The following is a 15865-nucleotide window of genomic DNA, read 5'->3' as shown; positions in this document are numbered from 1 at the left end:
ATACAGTATAAATGTTACATAGATGATGTGAAGTGAGACCACACACACACACATTTATTTTCTCCTTTATGTACTATTTTTTTTTTTATTGTTTTATTTACGTTTTTACAATGTAAATTGATTGTGTATTCAAAAATCACAAAAAAAAATTACTGGATTAAAAAAAAATAAAATACAGGAAAATATTGGAAGGAACAATTTGGATATGAGTGCGCATGTGAAGCGGAGAGCCAAAGGGCCCTTCAAGGCAAAACTGGCTGTAGCGTAAGCTACCTGTGCCCAGTCTTGAATGGCCTCCCACACAGAGCCTGCTGCGAACCTGTCCCGCCAATCCAGCAGGGAATCCCAGGGTGAATCTCTGTAAGCCCTGCGACGAATACGGCAGCAAAAGTGACCAAAACAGATGCCCTCCATGTCGAGTCTTGCCAAGGCTGGATAACGACCCTAGAACCCATTAAAAAACAGACTTGGGACAACCCTCCAAGTGTAAAAGGTGCCTACACACTTACCGACTTGCTGACGATCCGACATAGTGCACGATTGGTGTCCAATCTTCAAACGATCTCTCCTGCATCCAGACTTTTTCCACTGCATCGTGTCCTAGATTGTCAGATCTGCCCTACAGCACGGCAGATCTGACGATGCGATGTGCGACCAGCGGGGACGTGCATCGCATCGTGAGTGGGGACTCACGATATGGGCATTTTTTTACACGATCTGTTGTTCCGATGCATCGGAATCGGCCAGATCATGTAAAAAATCGTTGTGTCTAGCCACCTTTAGGATGCTGATCCCTGAACAGGAAGGGGCATGTGCTGAGCTAAACGGTTACCGTAGTGACAACTGTGGAAGGTTACCTATTCTGTGGAAGCAAATGTGCGAGAAACAGAGACCTCTTAATCTGGCTTCTCCTAGGCCTCCCAGAGGAGACGAGAGAGATATGCTAAAGGTTAAGTAGTGACTTTCCATTGCCAACGCCTGGACAGACCCACAGCCACCGCTTGGGAATCCATATCTAAATATCCTAGAGATTGGTGCACAGCTGCGAGGAATTGAAAAGGTCCTCACCCCTTGGGACAGCCAGTTCCTTCCCATGCAAAATGTCTAACGGAAGGAGGAAGACGCCTCCAAGATCACCCTCCACCTGCACCTCGCACAGCAGTGGATACCTGAAAAAGCAGGCCAAAATCGAGGAACCTGACGTATATTGTGACACCACAAGCTGCAAAGCACGCAGCCAGAGCAAGACATACCTTGGCTGGAGACAACCCTATAGAGGGAAAGAAGCCTTGCGCCAAAAAAAGAGGGATTACCCAAGACTGAACTTGGCTTCCTTGTGAAGCGCCGCCCGCTTCACTAGACGCACACCGACCTGCTGAGAGCCCCAGCCCACGCAGGTCCTACCCTGGTATACGCAGCACCCCAGATGCCTGCACTTCACCGGGTCCTATACAAACAAAGCCCCCAGGGCAACTGCCCGATACCATGTGCATGGGAGTAAACACTGGCCAAAATACAGCAAAATCCCTGCATAAAACTCCACACAGCTAGGGCTGTAGCGGAAATCGAACCAACGACCGCAGCGAGGCAACAATGCTAACCATTACACCGTCTGTGTCGTTTGAGGGAAAGCTCTTGGTGCACTCTTGATTAAGCTGCCTGTGAGGAGCGCGCTCACGCAAAAGGAGCCACCCTCATCAAACCCCGCAAGATGCCGCCGCCATCCGGGACATCGCTGCCACCCAGCACTCTCTAAAAGTGTGCGAGAGCACGCACTGTCCCCAGGTCCAGACGGTCTCTCCGAGAGACCGGAGTGCTCTGTGAGGGTGGTCCCCTCGCTGCACACCCCCACGCTGCAGCTGCATAACGGCAAGCTATTACACCGCTCCCGCAGCCAACCGCACTTACTGTGCGCTGCTACAACCAGAGCACAGCTCCTAAGTTAGACAGTAAAAAAAAAAGACAAAATTAAAAAAAATAAAGCTACCTACAATGGCTGCATAGCAGTCCATCCAAACATGCCCTACTCCTCGGACACTTAAAGAACACTGGAATTGTGGGATTGCAGGGAGGGAGGGGGGGGGGGAAATCTTAAGATTTAAAGCTACAGTTTCATCAAGTGCCAGTTGCAACCTACAATCCCATGGTCCAGTGTTCCCCAGCCTTGCTGCAAGAGAAATTAGAATTAGATCTTAAAGCCAATAAAAAATAAGCCAATAGATTAACCACGGTCCAGACAAAGTAAAACAACCTCTCTGTATAAACCTTGTTTTAGATGTTTTGTTGTCATTTCTATTGAAGTCAGCTATAACATTCGTGTTGTGGTCATTCGAACGGCCGGAGATCCAACCTATTAAACTCCAGGTAAGGAATTGAGTTATGCACGATGTGTCTCTGGCATTGCACAGTAGTGCTGACATTGCACCTCTACAGAGTGCGAGGGAAAACTTGCGACATCGACGACCTTGATGTGCTGTCTCGGTACGGCGCATCAGGTCAAAGGTCTGACTGTCCCCCAATGAGCCATATCTAGATTGTACTATATCTGACTTAATACACTTTCCAGTAACGCCGCTCTAGAAAAAACTGCCATCTATACAGGGTTTGTTCAGATAACATCGCTGGTAAATTACCTCGGATCAATCCCCAGAGCGACATCTACACCCAGGTAGTGAGGTTTGGGTAAATCGGTCACATACTGGAGGTTTTGTGCGCTAAACACCCTAATTAGGCCTTCATCGCAGCCGCAGAACACAAACTCCTCCGTGACGCACAGACAGTTTGAGGAAGATACCTGAATGAAACATACAAAGATAAATAGTTTTTAACAACAATATCCATCCACTAGTCTCAGTAAAATGCTAAATTGATAGAGAATAGATGCAATGCATCCGCCATAAGGTCTGTGGGGCTCATTCACTTACATTGCACTTCGGGGCAAAATTTGTACTAAGCTACAGTGACAAATTCGCTCATATGATTAGTGTGAGACTATGAAATGAAGTGTCCGATTGGCTTTTTTGGTTTACTTAAACTTTTTACAGAAATTCAATATTTGAAAATGAACCCAAGCATCATTTCTTACAATAAGGATAAAACTGAACGTCTATCAGCAGCAACTTTAATGGCTGACTGATTATGGATTCAGCATGCTATGTTCCTGGTCCACCCAGCAGCTGGCTCCCATGTGTGTAGCTCTTACAGTTCGGAAGGATAAAACCCAGGTAGACCATGTGCTGAAAGATTACTGCTGATGCCTAAGTTTTGGGACTTGATTCTGCTAATGTTTACGGATGCAAATCTTCCACGTTCCCTTAAACTTCCTCCTGAATTATACCATCCACGATCAGTAATTTAAAAAACAAAAATAATTGAGGCTTTAATGACTTTAAAAACTGTGATGCTTACATAATGATGCCTTTAGAGATTGTGGAGAAGGAACATTAATCTCACCTTAAGTTTGAGCCATTTCTCCAAGACTCTCTTCTCATTGAACTGACAAAGGACACCAGAATAAGAGACACAAAACGTACTGCCTGCATTCTTGCCCTTGCCACATGCAACTCCGCAAAATATGTTGTTGTGAAGGTCTCCTAACAGTCCGGAGCGGCCCACCAGAGGGACTGTCCCATTAATCTAGGGAGATGAAATTGTTCTGATGTGTTACACAGTTTCTATAGTGCATAGAGACAACACAATTTCATGTTTGTTTTTATAAAACTATCATTCACATCCCAGCGAAAGCATGCACATACACAAACATAAAATGCATGAACTAAAACAACACACACAGAAAAGAATTATACAACCTCTAGACAGAAGGCAAAAGTGTGGTCCAGATAAAATAATTCTGTTATTATTTCTCCCTGCCTCCCCCATAGACACGTACCTGGGGTTTCCTAGAGCTCTCCAGATACCAGAACTTGACATGGCGATGTCCAGTGGTCACAAAGTAGCTGCTGTCCTCAGAAAATGACACAGCACTGACCTTACTAGAGACTTTGTTCTTTGCCACTAGGTTATTGTTCTGTAAAGACATCAACGTTATATGTGAAAACCCCATTAGGTCTAAGGAGTGATGAGAGCAGGGTGCCAGGCACCACAGACAAAAGGTGTATGTGTGTGCGCTATATAAATACTGGTAATAAATAATAATAATTACTTAAATGCTATGTTAATGGTTGATCAGTTGGGTTCCCTGCTAGATTCTCTGAAGGAGCTACCATTAATTATGACAATTGAGGCGCCCAGTAAACCAGCAGCACTCAAATAAGCTGTTGGTTCAGGACTCTGTGGAACACAATACTGTCTGTACAGGCCGCCAGAAGCTCCAGTAGGTACCAATGTATGCATCATTTTTGAAAAAATTAAAAAATAAAAGACTATGGGCCTGATTCAGACCCACTCGCGAGCGACTGTCCGCTCGCAAGTGGGTCGATGTTCTGGACTGAGCATGCGCACGACGGAGGGAGCTCCGTCGTGCGCATGCGCCAGACGCGACGAGCGAAGGAAAGCCCTTCGCTCGTTGTGTCCGATCAAAGGGGGCGTGCTGTCGATGTTGATTGACAGCACGCCCCCTTTGGTAGGCGTGCCGGGGGCGTGCCTCCCTGACGGGGGCGTTCCCACAGGAACGCCTCCCGTCAGAAGCCGGCCCACTGACATCACTAGTGATGTCAGTGGGAGTGATTTTGGCTCTGATAGAGCCAAAATCACTCAGGAGCTTGCGGTTGAAAATCTCAACCGCAGGCTCCGGCTCGCAGTTTGGATGGTCGCGATGGTCACGACCATCAAAATGCACGCTCGTATAGCCTGTTGGTGGTGACCCACAGCTATACGAGCGTCCAGGAGGACGCTCCATTTTCATGGAGGCCGGCCCTCATTCAGAGCGTGCGCTCTGCTCAGAGCGTACGGCTCTGAATGAGGGCCTATAGCCGTATTCAATTAGAGGCGAAAAGCCGTAATCGGCAAAAAAGTTTCGCAAATTGCCGCTTTTCGCCTGGTCGGAACTTATCTCCAAATTCAATTCCAGATGGAATTTGCCTAAGCGGAAACTCAATGCAATGTAATAGGCGAAAAAGATTCGCCTATGAATAGCAGGAGAAAAGAAGTGCAAAATCTTTATTTTGGGGTGCAAAGGTGGGAAAAAAAAAAAAGCTAAGAACACCTCAAAAAAGTACTTTCATTTTTGAGGCGAAAAAGTAAAAAGTGGGGGGGACAAGCATAAAAACTAGCGAAAGACTTCTTGGGGGTCTGCACGGATGGGTCAGGTGTTTTGGGATTGCAGGTGCATGTAGCAGGTGCGTTTTTGACATTTTATAAAAGTTCACTTTAGAAAAACAAAAATATGCTAGCACCCATTTTCAAGTACTCCAAATTTGACTGGAATACTTATTTTCACAAAAAAATTCTGCATGATGCCATTCTTCACCACTTTTACATAGACGCTAATAAGAAGCAATTTAAACTACTTAAGTAGGGGTATTAGTACACATCTACATTGATTCCCTATGGTAGGTCATCTTTTTTGGGGTACAGACTGATTTCCCCACTCCTGACAGTACTGTACGCCTGTTTCGCATTCGCCGCTTTCCGTTTTTGCGTGGTCTGGAATTGAATAGGACGAAAAGTGGGAACGGGCACGAAAAGTTTTCGCCTCTGAAACAGGCAAAGGAGAAGGAAAGTCGGACAGGCGAAACCTTTCCGACTTTTCACCTCTAATTGAATACGGGCCTATAATGGGTTAACTAAAGTTTGGGCTCCATTAATCAGAGACTTTAGAGCAAGGGTGGGCAATAAGCAGCCACCCATCTTTTCTAGTACTACATATCCCAGCATGCCATAGTTTTGGTATTTGGCCATGCTAAAACTGTTGCAGGGAATGCTAGAATGAGTAGTTCAACAGCAGCTGGAAGGCAGCTTATTGCCCACCTTTCCTTAGGAACATCCTGTGTTATGGACCAAATGGGTACCCGGAGTAGCCAGACTTCCCGGAGCAACTGAAAGCAGGGTGTCTGCAGGAATGCAAGGACTTAGGGAGAGGTTCAGTGGCCTCCCTCCGATGGAGCAGTCACCAAGCCTGGAGCACTGAGTTATCTGAAGACTGCCCTACAGTAGACACAGCACTGCAGGAACTGGGCCAGGCATGCAAGCTAGCCTCATGCTGGCCTCGGTGTTCCTTGTTTAGGACAGACTGACTATTAGTTGTAGCTCCTGTTGGTCTGGTCCAAGACTGATTGGCTCTTTATGTCTCCGAAGCCATTGCTACTTTGTGGGCCTGCCAAAAGCAGAAGGACACTAGGCTTGGTCCCTTTCCTATTGGCAGAGGAGCCTACAATGTAACTCTAAGACCGGGACAGTGCTCCAAGGGAATCTGTCACTATAGCTCTAACAGGATAGGAATGATTAGTAGGCATTATGCACGGTATACCCTCTCGCTGTTGTTTCTTGTATTATTGTTATCCAGTGTGGCTTAATATAGAGGAAAAAGCTTGAACTTGTCTGCTTGTTTGAAGACAACACTCAGTAGGCATATAAGGCTGCCTTGAACTGACCAGCTTTCTCTTCGTGGGCATAAACATAATCCTAATTTCCTTGCAGTAAGTATTATAGATTGTACCATAATATAGATTGTAAACTCAATTTACAGTATACGAGGACTGATGACAATGAATATATATTTCCTGTAAACAGCTGTTGAATATGTAAGTTCTATATAACTGTTAGTAAATGGCACCTTACAATAGCGCAAATCTGTAACCAGAATGTGAAATAGAACCAATATGTACCGTACGGGTACTGCTGACACAACTGCTACATCATATCATGTCTCCTTAAAAGGGTCACATTTAGCTGAATGGCACAAATGGTCTTCGATCCATCCAAAACACTGACCCCGGTCCCGACCATAGAAGTCCCACCCAGTGCTTTACCTTCCAGTCCCACACATTGACCACCATATCATGCTGATAGCCCACGGACACGACATACTTCATGTTGGGGGAGAAGCACACACAGGATACACCATATTTGTGGCCAAGCATCTCCAAAACCTGGGTCTTCTCAGCCACATCCCAGATCCGTACAGCAGGTTTGTGGCCACTCTACAAGCAGAGACTAATGTGAGTAGCAGCGGCATGACCACGACATGGACTATGCAATGGAAGGAAAATATAATACATTTCACTTACTTCTCCAGTGACGATATATTTCCCATCAGGGGAGAATGACAGGGCACTCAGCTGTTTGCTGGAGAGAGCACACAATTAGCACTAGGACACAGCAGACCCCAGACCCATAATCAGAGGATGGGGTAGATTAAGGCATTAGCCTATAAATAAAATAAGAATTTTAAATCACTCACCAGGATGTGTTAAATATGTGCGCTTGTTTGTTGTTACTCGGACATAAAAGGACAATGACACACCTAGGGCGAAAACATAATAACAATTACAAAGCACTTACTATGCATTTCTGTGTGTGGAGAGAAGACAGAAGGATTGGTAGGCAAATATTCACCTATAATTCATTGTGATAGTAATACAAGAAAGCCATTAAAGACAACACAACAACAAGTGATCACTTAAGGTGCGTACACACTGGGCGATTAAAGTGGACGACTGAACAATAACGATATCGTTCAGTCGTCCACTTTATCGTCCATTTTTAACATCAAAACGATGAACGATAACGACGACGCGCGTTCCCGCGGGTCGTTCGCCATTATCGTTCATCGAGTAAACATGCAGGCCAACCTGACGATGTCATCAGGTTGCTGCATGTTGGGGAATGGGGGGAGAGAGCCTGGTGCTGAACGATATCATTAATGACATCATGAACGACATTGAGCACACCCTGCCGGGGACACACTAGACGATATCGCTCAGGGTGCATATCGTCTAGTGTGTACGCTCCTTTAATGTTTTTTTTAATATTAAAGGTAACTTGGAAAATAATATTATTAATCAATTTACTTCTTTCCTTAGACCTTATACATACTGGCATTCATACAAACTGAGAACTCCCTGGCACACAGCTGCATTGAGCCCCAGGAAACCAGTTAGGATAGGGGGACACTTATGGAGCCCATTTTTTATATAAACGTGATGATGGCAATATTTATCCTCACACCCCACAGAGGTGCATATAATAAATTGTGATGCTGGAGGTACCATATATGGCTGATATGTACGGCGATAGTAAGGCACATCCTGCCAAACTGAATTGCCATCTCTGTATGATTATTCACATAGGAGGAAGGGCAGCGCTAAATTATTTTTTTCTCACTGTATAAAGAAAGAGAGGTTATTGTAGAGTGTATTGTTACCCCGCTGTATATGCAATCAGCCCAGTGTTTGGGTCACATGTTAAACCGCTGTTACTGGATACGGTTATTCCCAATACTTTCTCCAGCTCCACCTACAAAGAAAGATATAATCAAATTAATTATAATTGATACATTTTACTAATACCACAATTAAGCACAAACATTTTGGGCCCGATAAAAAGTTGGATGGCGGTTCAAATCCCGACAGCGGATGCCCGGCACCAGTGAAGATCCCGACTGCTAATTAGGTGAGTATCGCTAACCTAATTCCCGCCCCCTAACCCTCCTTTAGGGGTGCCTAAACCTAACCACCCCCCTTCACCTACCCTAATCCTAACCCTCCCAGTGGGGGGGTGCCTAACCATAATTCCCCCCGGGAGCCCTAAAACCTAACCCTCCCATCCCCCCGTGGCTGTCCGCGCCCGGCTTACCTTCGTTCGGTATGCCGGGCGTCGGTCTCCCGGCGTACGTCTAATGACAGGCGTCGGGATTTCGACGCCTGTCATTAGTTCTTTGCCAGGATTAGACAGTCCGGAAGCCGGCGGTCGGCATTTAGACCGCCGGCTTCCTGACTACATCCCAATCAGGCATATGTTCTCCCGCATTGCACGCACATTAATAAAAAAAATGAATAGAGTTCGGTGCATCTGCCGCTTATCAGAATGCTTGGGTTGCTACTCCTAATCATCAGTGCGCCCTTACACATAGCCTATTCTCGGAGCAAGAGATGCGACTGGAAGCTGGCGTATTTACATTTGCACAGCTCGCCGTCCCGTTCCCACGCCCTGACTGAACTTTTCCGCTGTTACAGCCCTGTTCAGCTTCTTCTGTTGCAGGTGGAGATGTGACTGAAATTCTGTCCCTGAGAACACGCAGTGGGAAGGTAGGCTCGGCCAACAAGCATACGTCCAACGCAGCGTCTTGTGCTTTGGGTGGCATAGCATATACACACTTATATTCCCAGGCCTGGAGCAGATCACACCTCCTTTTCCAGGCTGCTATCACCCACATTCCTCCAAAGCTCCCCCGACTCTTTGAGCTCCACAAATTGCCAGTTAGCAGACGTGCACTAGATCAGACTTTCACACATATAACAGATGAGGGATGTATCAAAGCACCTAAAGAGGACAAGTGGAGGCGCTGCAACCAATCAGCTCCTAGCTATCGTTAATATGGTACATTCCATAAAATAATAGCTATAACCTGATTGGCTGCTATAGGCAACATCTCCATTTGTACTCAATAGCAGATCTGAGATAGATATAATATGAGATATGGTAAGAACTTACCCTTGTTATCTCTATTTCTACGAAGTCCATAGGGTTCCACAGGATACCTTGGGGTATAGGTGTGATGTCAGTCGCAGGGCACCAAAGAGTTAAGCTTTCAGCCTCCCAGGATGCACTAGGTCCCCCTCCTATACCCCGCCCCCGGGCCAAGGCACCTCAGTTAGTTACCAAGCCATAGGCCGGAGGAGGAGAAGGAAGAGAGAGAACAAAGATCTGGACACATACAAGAATCACATTCTCACCAGAGGGAGACGGAAAACCGGTGACCAGAGCAAAGCCCATCTGCAGCACAGGTGCGACAGGGCGGGAGTCCTGTGGAACCCTATGGACTTCGTAGAAATAGAGATAACAAGGGTAAGTTCTTACCATATCTCATATTTTCTACTTCAGGGTCCATAGGGTATCCACAGGATACCTTGGGGATGTCCCAAAGCAGTATCCTTTAAGGGTGGGGACGCTCCTGTGCAGAAAGGAGAATCCGCCGCCCGAAGGAAGCATCCTGAGAGGCGAAGGTGTCAAACCTGTAATACCTCACGAAGGTATGGACAGAAGACCACGTAGCAGCCTTGCAGATCTGAACTGCCGAGGCACCACGTCGAGCTGCCCACGAAGGACCCACAGACCTAGTGGAATGAGCCTTCAGAGAAAGAGGGACCGGTAGGCCTTCATGAAGATAAGCTTCAGAAATAGCCATACGGATCCAGGCTGCCAAAGTTTGCTTTGAAGCAGGCCAACCCTTTTTACGGAAGCCAAAGAGGACAAACAAAGCGTCCGACTTCCTAAACGAAGAAGTGCGGTCAACATAAGTCCTTAAGGCCCGCACAACATCCAAAGAGGCCTCACCCACGGAAAGACCCGGTGAGTTAAAGGCCGGAACAACTATTTCCTCGTTAATATGAAACTGGGAAATAACTTTGGGAAGAAACTCGGGCCGAGTGCGGAGCACTGCCCTGTTCCCATAAAAAACCAAGAAAGGGGGTCTACAAGAAAGAGCCCCTAACTCAGAAACACGTCTGGCCGAAGCAATGGCCAGAAGGAAAACAGTCTTAGCTGTTAGCCATTTAAGATCCACTGAGCCCAGTGGTTCAAACGGCGGTCCTTGGAGAGCCCTCAGGACCACAGCCAAATCCCAAGGCGCCACAGGTGGAACAAAGGGCGGCTGAATGCGGAGAACACCCTGCATAAAGGTGCGCACATCCGGGATTGTAGCAATCCTACGGTGAAACCAGACAGATAGGGCCGAAACCTGTACCTTCAAAGAAGCAAGGCGAAGCCCATGATCTAGTCCCGCTTGCAGGAAGGCGAGAATCCGAGACAGACGAAACTCCCGCGGTGCATAACCTCTCGGTCGACACCACTGGAAGAACGTATGCCACACGCGATGGTATATCCTCGCGGAAGACGGTTTCCGAGCTCGTAACATGGTACGCACCACAGAGCTGGAAAACCCCCGGGACCTCAGCATGGCCGTCTCAACAGCCACGCCGTCAAAGACAGCCGAGTCAGGTCCGGGTGAAGGCAAGGACCCTGAGACAGAAGGTCCGGTCGTAGCGGCAACCGCAGAGGAATGTCCACGGACAGACCCTGAAGGTCTGAGAACCAGTGCCGTCTGGGCCACGCGGGAGCTATCAACAGGAGCGTCCCTCCTTCCTGTTTGAATTTCCGGATTACCCGTGGAAGAAGGGAGACCGGAGGGAACAGGTATGCGAACCGGAACGTCCACCGGACGGACAGAGCATCCACCAGAGACGCCCCTTCGTCTCTTGTGCGAGACCCGTACACCGGCAACTTGTTGTTGTGCCGGGACGCCATGAGGTCGATTTCTGGAAGACCCCACCTGTCCACCAGTAGTTGAAAAACGTCCGGGTGCAGGGACCATTCCCCCGGATGAACGTCCTGGCGACTTAGAAAGTCCGCCTCCCAATTGAGCACTCCCGGGATGAAGACCGCTGATATGGCCGGAAGATTGCGCTCCGCCCAAACCAGGATCCGAGAGACCTCTACGAGAGCCGCCCGACTGCGAGTTCCTCCTTGCCTGTTTATGTAGGCCACGGTGGTAGCGTTGTCCGACTGGACCTGCACCGGGCGACCCTGGAGAAACCGCTGTGCCTGCTGGAGAGCATTGAAGACCGCACGGAGTTCCAAGATATTTATTGGAAGCTCCGCTTCTGTCGGCGTCCACCTGCCCTGGAACAAGTGTGGACCCGAAACTGCTCCCCAGCCCCGAAGACTGGCGTCCGTTGTCAACAGGACCCAATTTGGAACCCAGAACGGACGTCCCTTGTTGAGGTGGGTCGTCTGTAACCACCACGTAAGGGACAGGCGAACCTCCTGGGTGAGCACAATCGTCTGGGACTTCAGAGACTGAGTCAGGCCGTTCCACTTGGACAGGATCAGGTGCTGCAGAGGTCTGGAGTGAAACTGGGCGTATTCCACCATGTCGAACACCGACACCATGGAGCCCAGTAACCTCATCGCCGAGTGTAAGGACACCCGGCGGCTGTGCAGACAACTGCGCACCCTTGACTGTAAAGCAGAGATCTTGTCCTCCATCACGAAGATCCTTTGCTGTCCCGAGTCCAATAAGGCTCCAAGATGCAGAATCCTCCGAGACGGGATTAGAGTGGACTTCTGCCAGTTGATTAGCCAGCCGTGCCGTTGCAGCAGTGCAATGGTCAGGTCCAAGTGGCGTAACAGGAGCTCTGGAGATCCTGCCACCAATAACAGGTCGTCCAAATACGGCAACATGCGGACTCCCTGCAGCCGCAGAGAAGCCGCCATCACCTTGGTGAAAACACGTGGTGCTGTTGCCAGGCCAAAAGGTAACGCCCGAAACTGGAAGTGGTCGCTGCTGATTGCAAACCTGAGGAACTGTTGATGGCGCCAAAGAATAGGGACATGCAGGTAAGCATCCTGTATGTCCAATGACACCAAGTAGTCCCCAGGTTCCAGCGCCAGAATGATGGACCGTAGGGTCTCCATCCGAAACTTCGGGACCCGCAAAGACTTGTTGAGTGCTTTGAGGTTGAGAATCGGACGATATGACCCATTGGGTTTCTGTACCAAAAATAGATTTGAATAGAAACCCTGGCCCCTCTGGGAGAATGGAACCGCCACTATAACTCCAGCCTGGAGCATAGTGTGCAATACCTTCCGCAGCTCCGTAGCCTTGTTCCGGTCTGATGGGAGACCCGTGGTGAAGAAGCGAGCCGGGGGTCTGTGCCGGAAGGAGAGGGCGTATCCGTGGGAAACCACCTCCAGAACCCAAGTGTCTGTCGTAGTGGTCGACCAACACTGGGCGAACTGTAGCAGGCGGCCTCCCACCCTGGGATCCCCCAAAGGGAGGCCCGGACCGTCAGGCCGCAGGCTTGCCATCTGGCTTGGGGGCCGGACGTCTGGTACTCCATGCCTGCTTCCGGGGCTTGACCGATTTCTTAGGGCCAGCCTGTCGAGGAAACGACTGTGGTTTGGGCCTGCCCTGGGCCCTAGATGACCGAAAGGACGATGGTCCCGAACCAGAAGGAGCAGCGGCCGACGGGAGACAGGCAGATTTGGCTGCCGCCAGCGTGGCCACAATCTTATCCAGATCCGGACCGAAGAGAACTTCTCCGGTAAACGGCAACGCTTCCAGACCTTTCTTGGAATCTGCGTCCGCCTTCCAGGATCGCAGCCACAAGGTGCGACGAGCAGCTACCGCTGCTGAAGAAATTCTAGACACCAGAGTACTAATGTCTAGAGCCGCCTCGTTGATGTAGGTGGCCGAATCACGGAGATTGCCAATCAACTCCGCCTGATCGGCCGGACAGTCGGATTCAAAAGAAGCCTCTAATGAATCCGCCCAGCGCTCCATCGCTCTGGCAACCCAGCAAATGGCCATAGCCGGCCGTGCTGCCCCCCCTGCAAGGGAATAAGCGGACTTCAGGCAGATTTCTACCTTGCGGTCCGTAGCATCCTTAAGGGAGGACATGGATGGCATCGGCAATGTGGCACTACGGACAAGACGGGTCACGTGAGAATCCACCTGTGGAGGGGATTCCCACTTCGCAAAATAATTATCCGCGAACGGATAAGCCACCGCCAGGCGTCTCTGCGGCTGGTATCTTTTGCCAGGTTGTTTCCACGCCTCCTCTAAATGGTCCACCAACTGACCCGAAAGAGGAAAGACTGTGGCATCGCCCTTCACATCTTTGAAAAAGGCATACTTAGATTTAGCCGCTGGGGGAACTTCGTCCTCAATCACCAAGGCTGTGCGGACCGCCCGAATAAGTCCAGGAATATATACTTTGGACTTAGCATCAGCGTCCTTAGTATGGAGAGGTTCCTGATCGTAAGGATCTAGAATCTCCCCATCATCAGACGTCCCTTCGTCATCCTCATAAGGAGCGGACAGAGACGCCACCGGCCTTTTATGAGACCGCATCACAGACTCCCCTTGCAACACATCCGACAAGTGCTGTACAGAACTCGTCAGGGAGTTAACCCACGCTGGCTCCTGAGAACCCGGGAGCGGGGAAATAGGGAGACTGTGGGGTACCACCAATTGTCGTGGGAACCCCTGCATGGGTGATGACACCACAGACTGCTGGGACAAACCCATCGGAGTAAACGCGGGCTGCGGAGCTAACTGGCCCACTAAAGCTGTTAACGCCTGAGCGAAACAAGCCCAGGGCGGCTCCTGTACCGGTGCTGTAACCGTAATAGGCCGCGCCATGGACAAACACTGCCGGCAAAGGCCCTCCGCGCTACCCTCCCCCTCCGCTAACGGTACTTTGCACGTGGTACACTGTAGCCGGAGGGGAAAATCACTTTCAGACATGATGGCACCACGTATGTGACCTCTCTCACCAATTAAGTATTAAATAGGCGAGAGACCACCCTGCAGCACCGCACCGCAAGGGCTTTAGCAGAAAGAACAGGGACAGTAATAAAGCTGACAGTTTAGAGAAGAAAAGATTACAGGCAGCAGCGCTAGCACAGTCACATACAATGCAGAAAAATAACAATTCCTGCACTAACAGCGCTGATCACTCAACTACACAGACACAGGGCCTGGTAGGACACAGCGCTGCATACACAGACCTGACCACAGCGGAGGAGAGGTATGCGGGGGGACCCAGACCACGATGCTTCCGTCCAGCGCTTCCAGCAGCGTTCACCATGCGTTCTGGAGAAGATGGCCGCCGAGGAGCAGAGAGGAGGCTGGCCTGGGGGAGGAGCGCTGCCACAGGACCAGTCGGCAGCATGCAGAGAGGGCTGTGTGCAGCGGGGGAGGCGCCGGCTGTGAGACAGGGAAGGCGCGCTCCCCTGGCATGCATTTAACCCCTGGGACGCCGCAGCGCTACCGCTCTGCTGCGGTCCGCTGTCCCAGGGGGTAGTGGAAGCGCAGGTTGGTCGCCTGGCTCCACGCTGCAGCCAGTCCCCAGGGAGCCCCCTGCCTGGGGACTTAGGACCATGTGATCAGCGGGGACCCACCGCGGGACCCCGCTGCTTACCTCTGTCCCCCTTGAATCCGGCCATGGTCCGGAACATCTGGGGTCACCGCTAGCTGTGACCCCAGACGCCCACCAGCATCCCCGGATCAGTACCGGCGTTCTGGTACCGGCGGGGTGTAGGGAAGACAGCATGGACGTCAGGACTGACTGTCCATGCTGTTCATCCAGATGTGCAGCCACAGCTGCATGAAGAATAAGCTTCAGGGGCTCTAGCCCCCACTCCAACAGGTGCACCCGACTCCGGCCGGGCACCAAACTAAACTGAGGTGCCTTGGCCCGGGGGCGGGGTATAGGAGGGGGACCTAGTGCATCCTGGGAGGCTGAAAGCTTAACTCTTTGGTGCCCTGCGACTGACGTCACACCTATACCCCAAGGTATCCTGTGGATACCCTATGGACCCTGAAGTAGAAATATATATATATATACCCCCATGACATTCCCCCTTACCCCACAGACAGCCCACTCTATCAGCCCCATTCTTCCTAGCCCTGACCTGTCTGGTGCCCTTGGCAGTGCCCATGGTTCCACTTGTGGACATGCGGTGCTAGACGGGAGTGAGGGCTTAGGGTGCCGGGATGATGAGCCGGGTCCTGAGCTCTGCTCTCCCCGGCTCTGAGACTCTGACACTGTCACGACCGCGGTTCAAAACTCGCGCTGGACTGGGCGACTGCCCAACTGCCGGAGCGGCGCTGACCGTCACTCAGAGCCCTCGAAGCTGATTGGTCAGAGCGCAGCAGAGGAGGCGGTTACTAATGGTGTCA

The 15865-nt window shown here is 50.1% G+C and overlaps 1 protein-coding gene across 1 annotated transcript in view; it reads right to left on the bottom strand.

Annotated features, from left to right (window-relative positions):
• Nucleotides 1-15839, bottom strand: part of WDR62 (WD repeat domain 62) — a 92332-nt gene extending 76493 nt beyond the window's left edge. The window contains exons 1-8 of the mRNA XM_088457753.1: nucleotides 15598-15839; nucleotides 8324-8415; nucleotides 7361-7423; nucleotides 7188-7245; nucleotides 6930-7100; nucleotides 3890-4027; nucleotides 3454-3636; nucleotides 2634-2794 (exon numbers count right to left, since the gene is read on the bottom strand). Coding sequence (XP_088313879.1) covers nucleotides 2634-2794; nucleotides 3454-3636; nucleotides 3890-4027; nucleotides 6930-7100; nucleotides 7188-7245; nucleotides 7361-7423; nucleotides 8324-8415; nucleotides 15598-15642 — 911 coding nt within the window. The 5' untranslated portion in view covers nucleotides 15643-15839. The remainder of the gene's footprint in view (nucleotides 1-2633; nucleotides 2795-3453; nucleotides 3637-3889; nucleotides 4028-6929; nucleotides 7101-7187; nucleotides 7246-7360; nucleotides 7424-8323; nucleotides 8416-15597) is intronic.
• Between the last annotated feature and the right edge of the window lie 26 nt (nucleotides 15840-15865).

Source organism: Taudactylus pleione, unplaced genomic scaffold (genome assembly GCF_031769625.1).
Source record: "Taudactylus pleione unplaced genomic scaffold, aTauple2 ptg000783l, whole genome shotgun sequence".
NCBI classification, from domain to species: Eukaryota; Metazoa; Chordata; class Amphibia; order Anura; family Myobatrachidae; genus Taudactylus; species Taudactylus pleione.
This window is presented reverse-complemented; position numbering and strand designations above follow the sequence as displayed.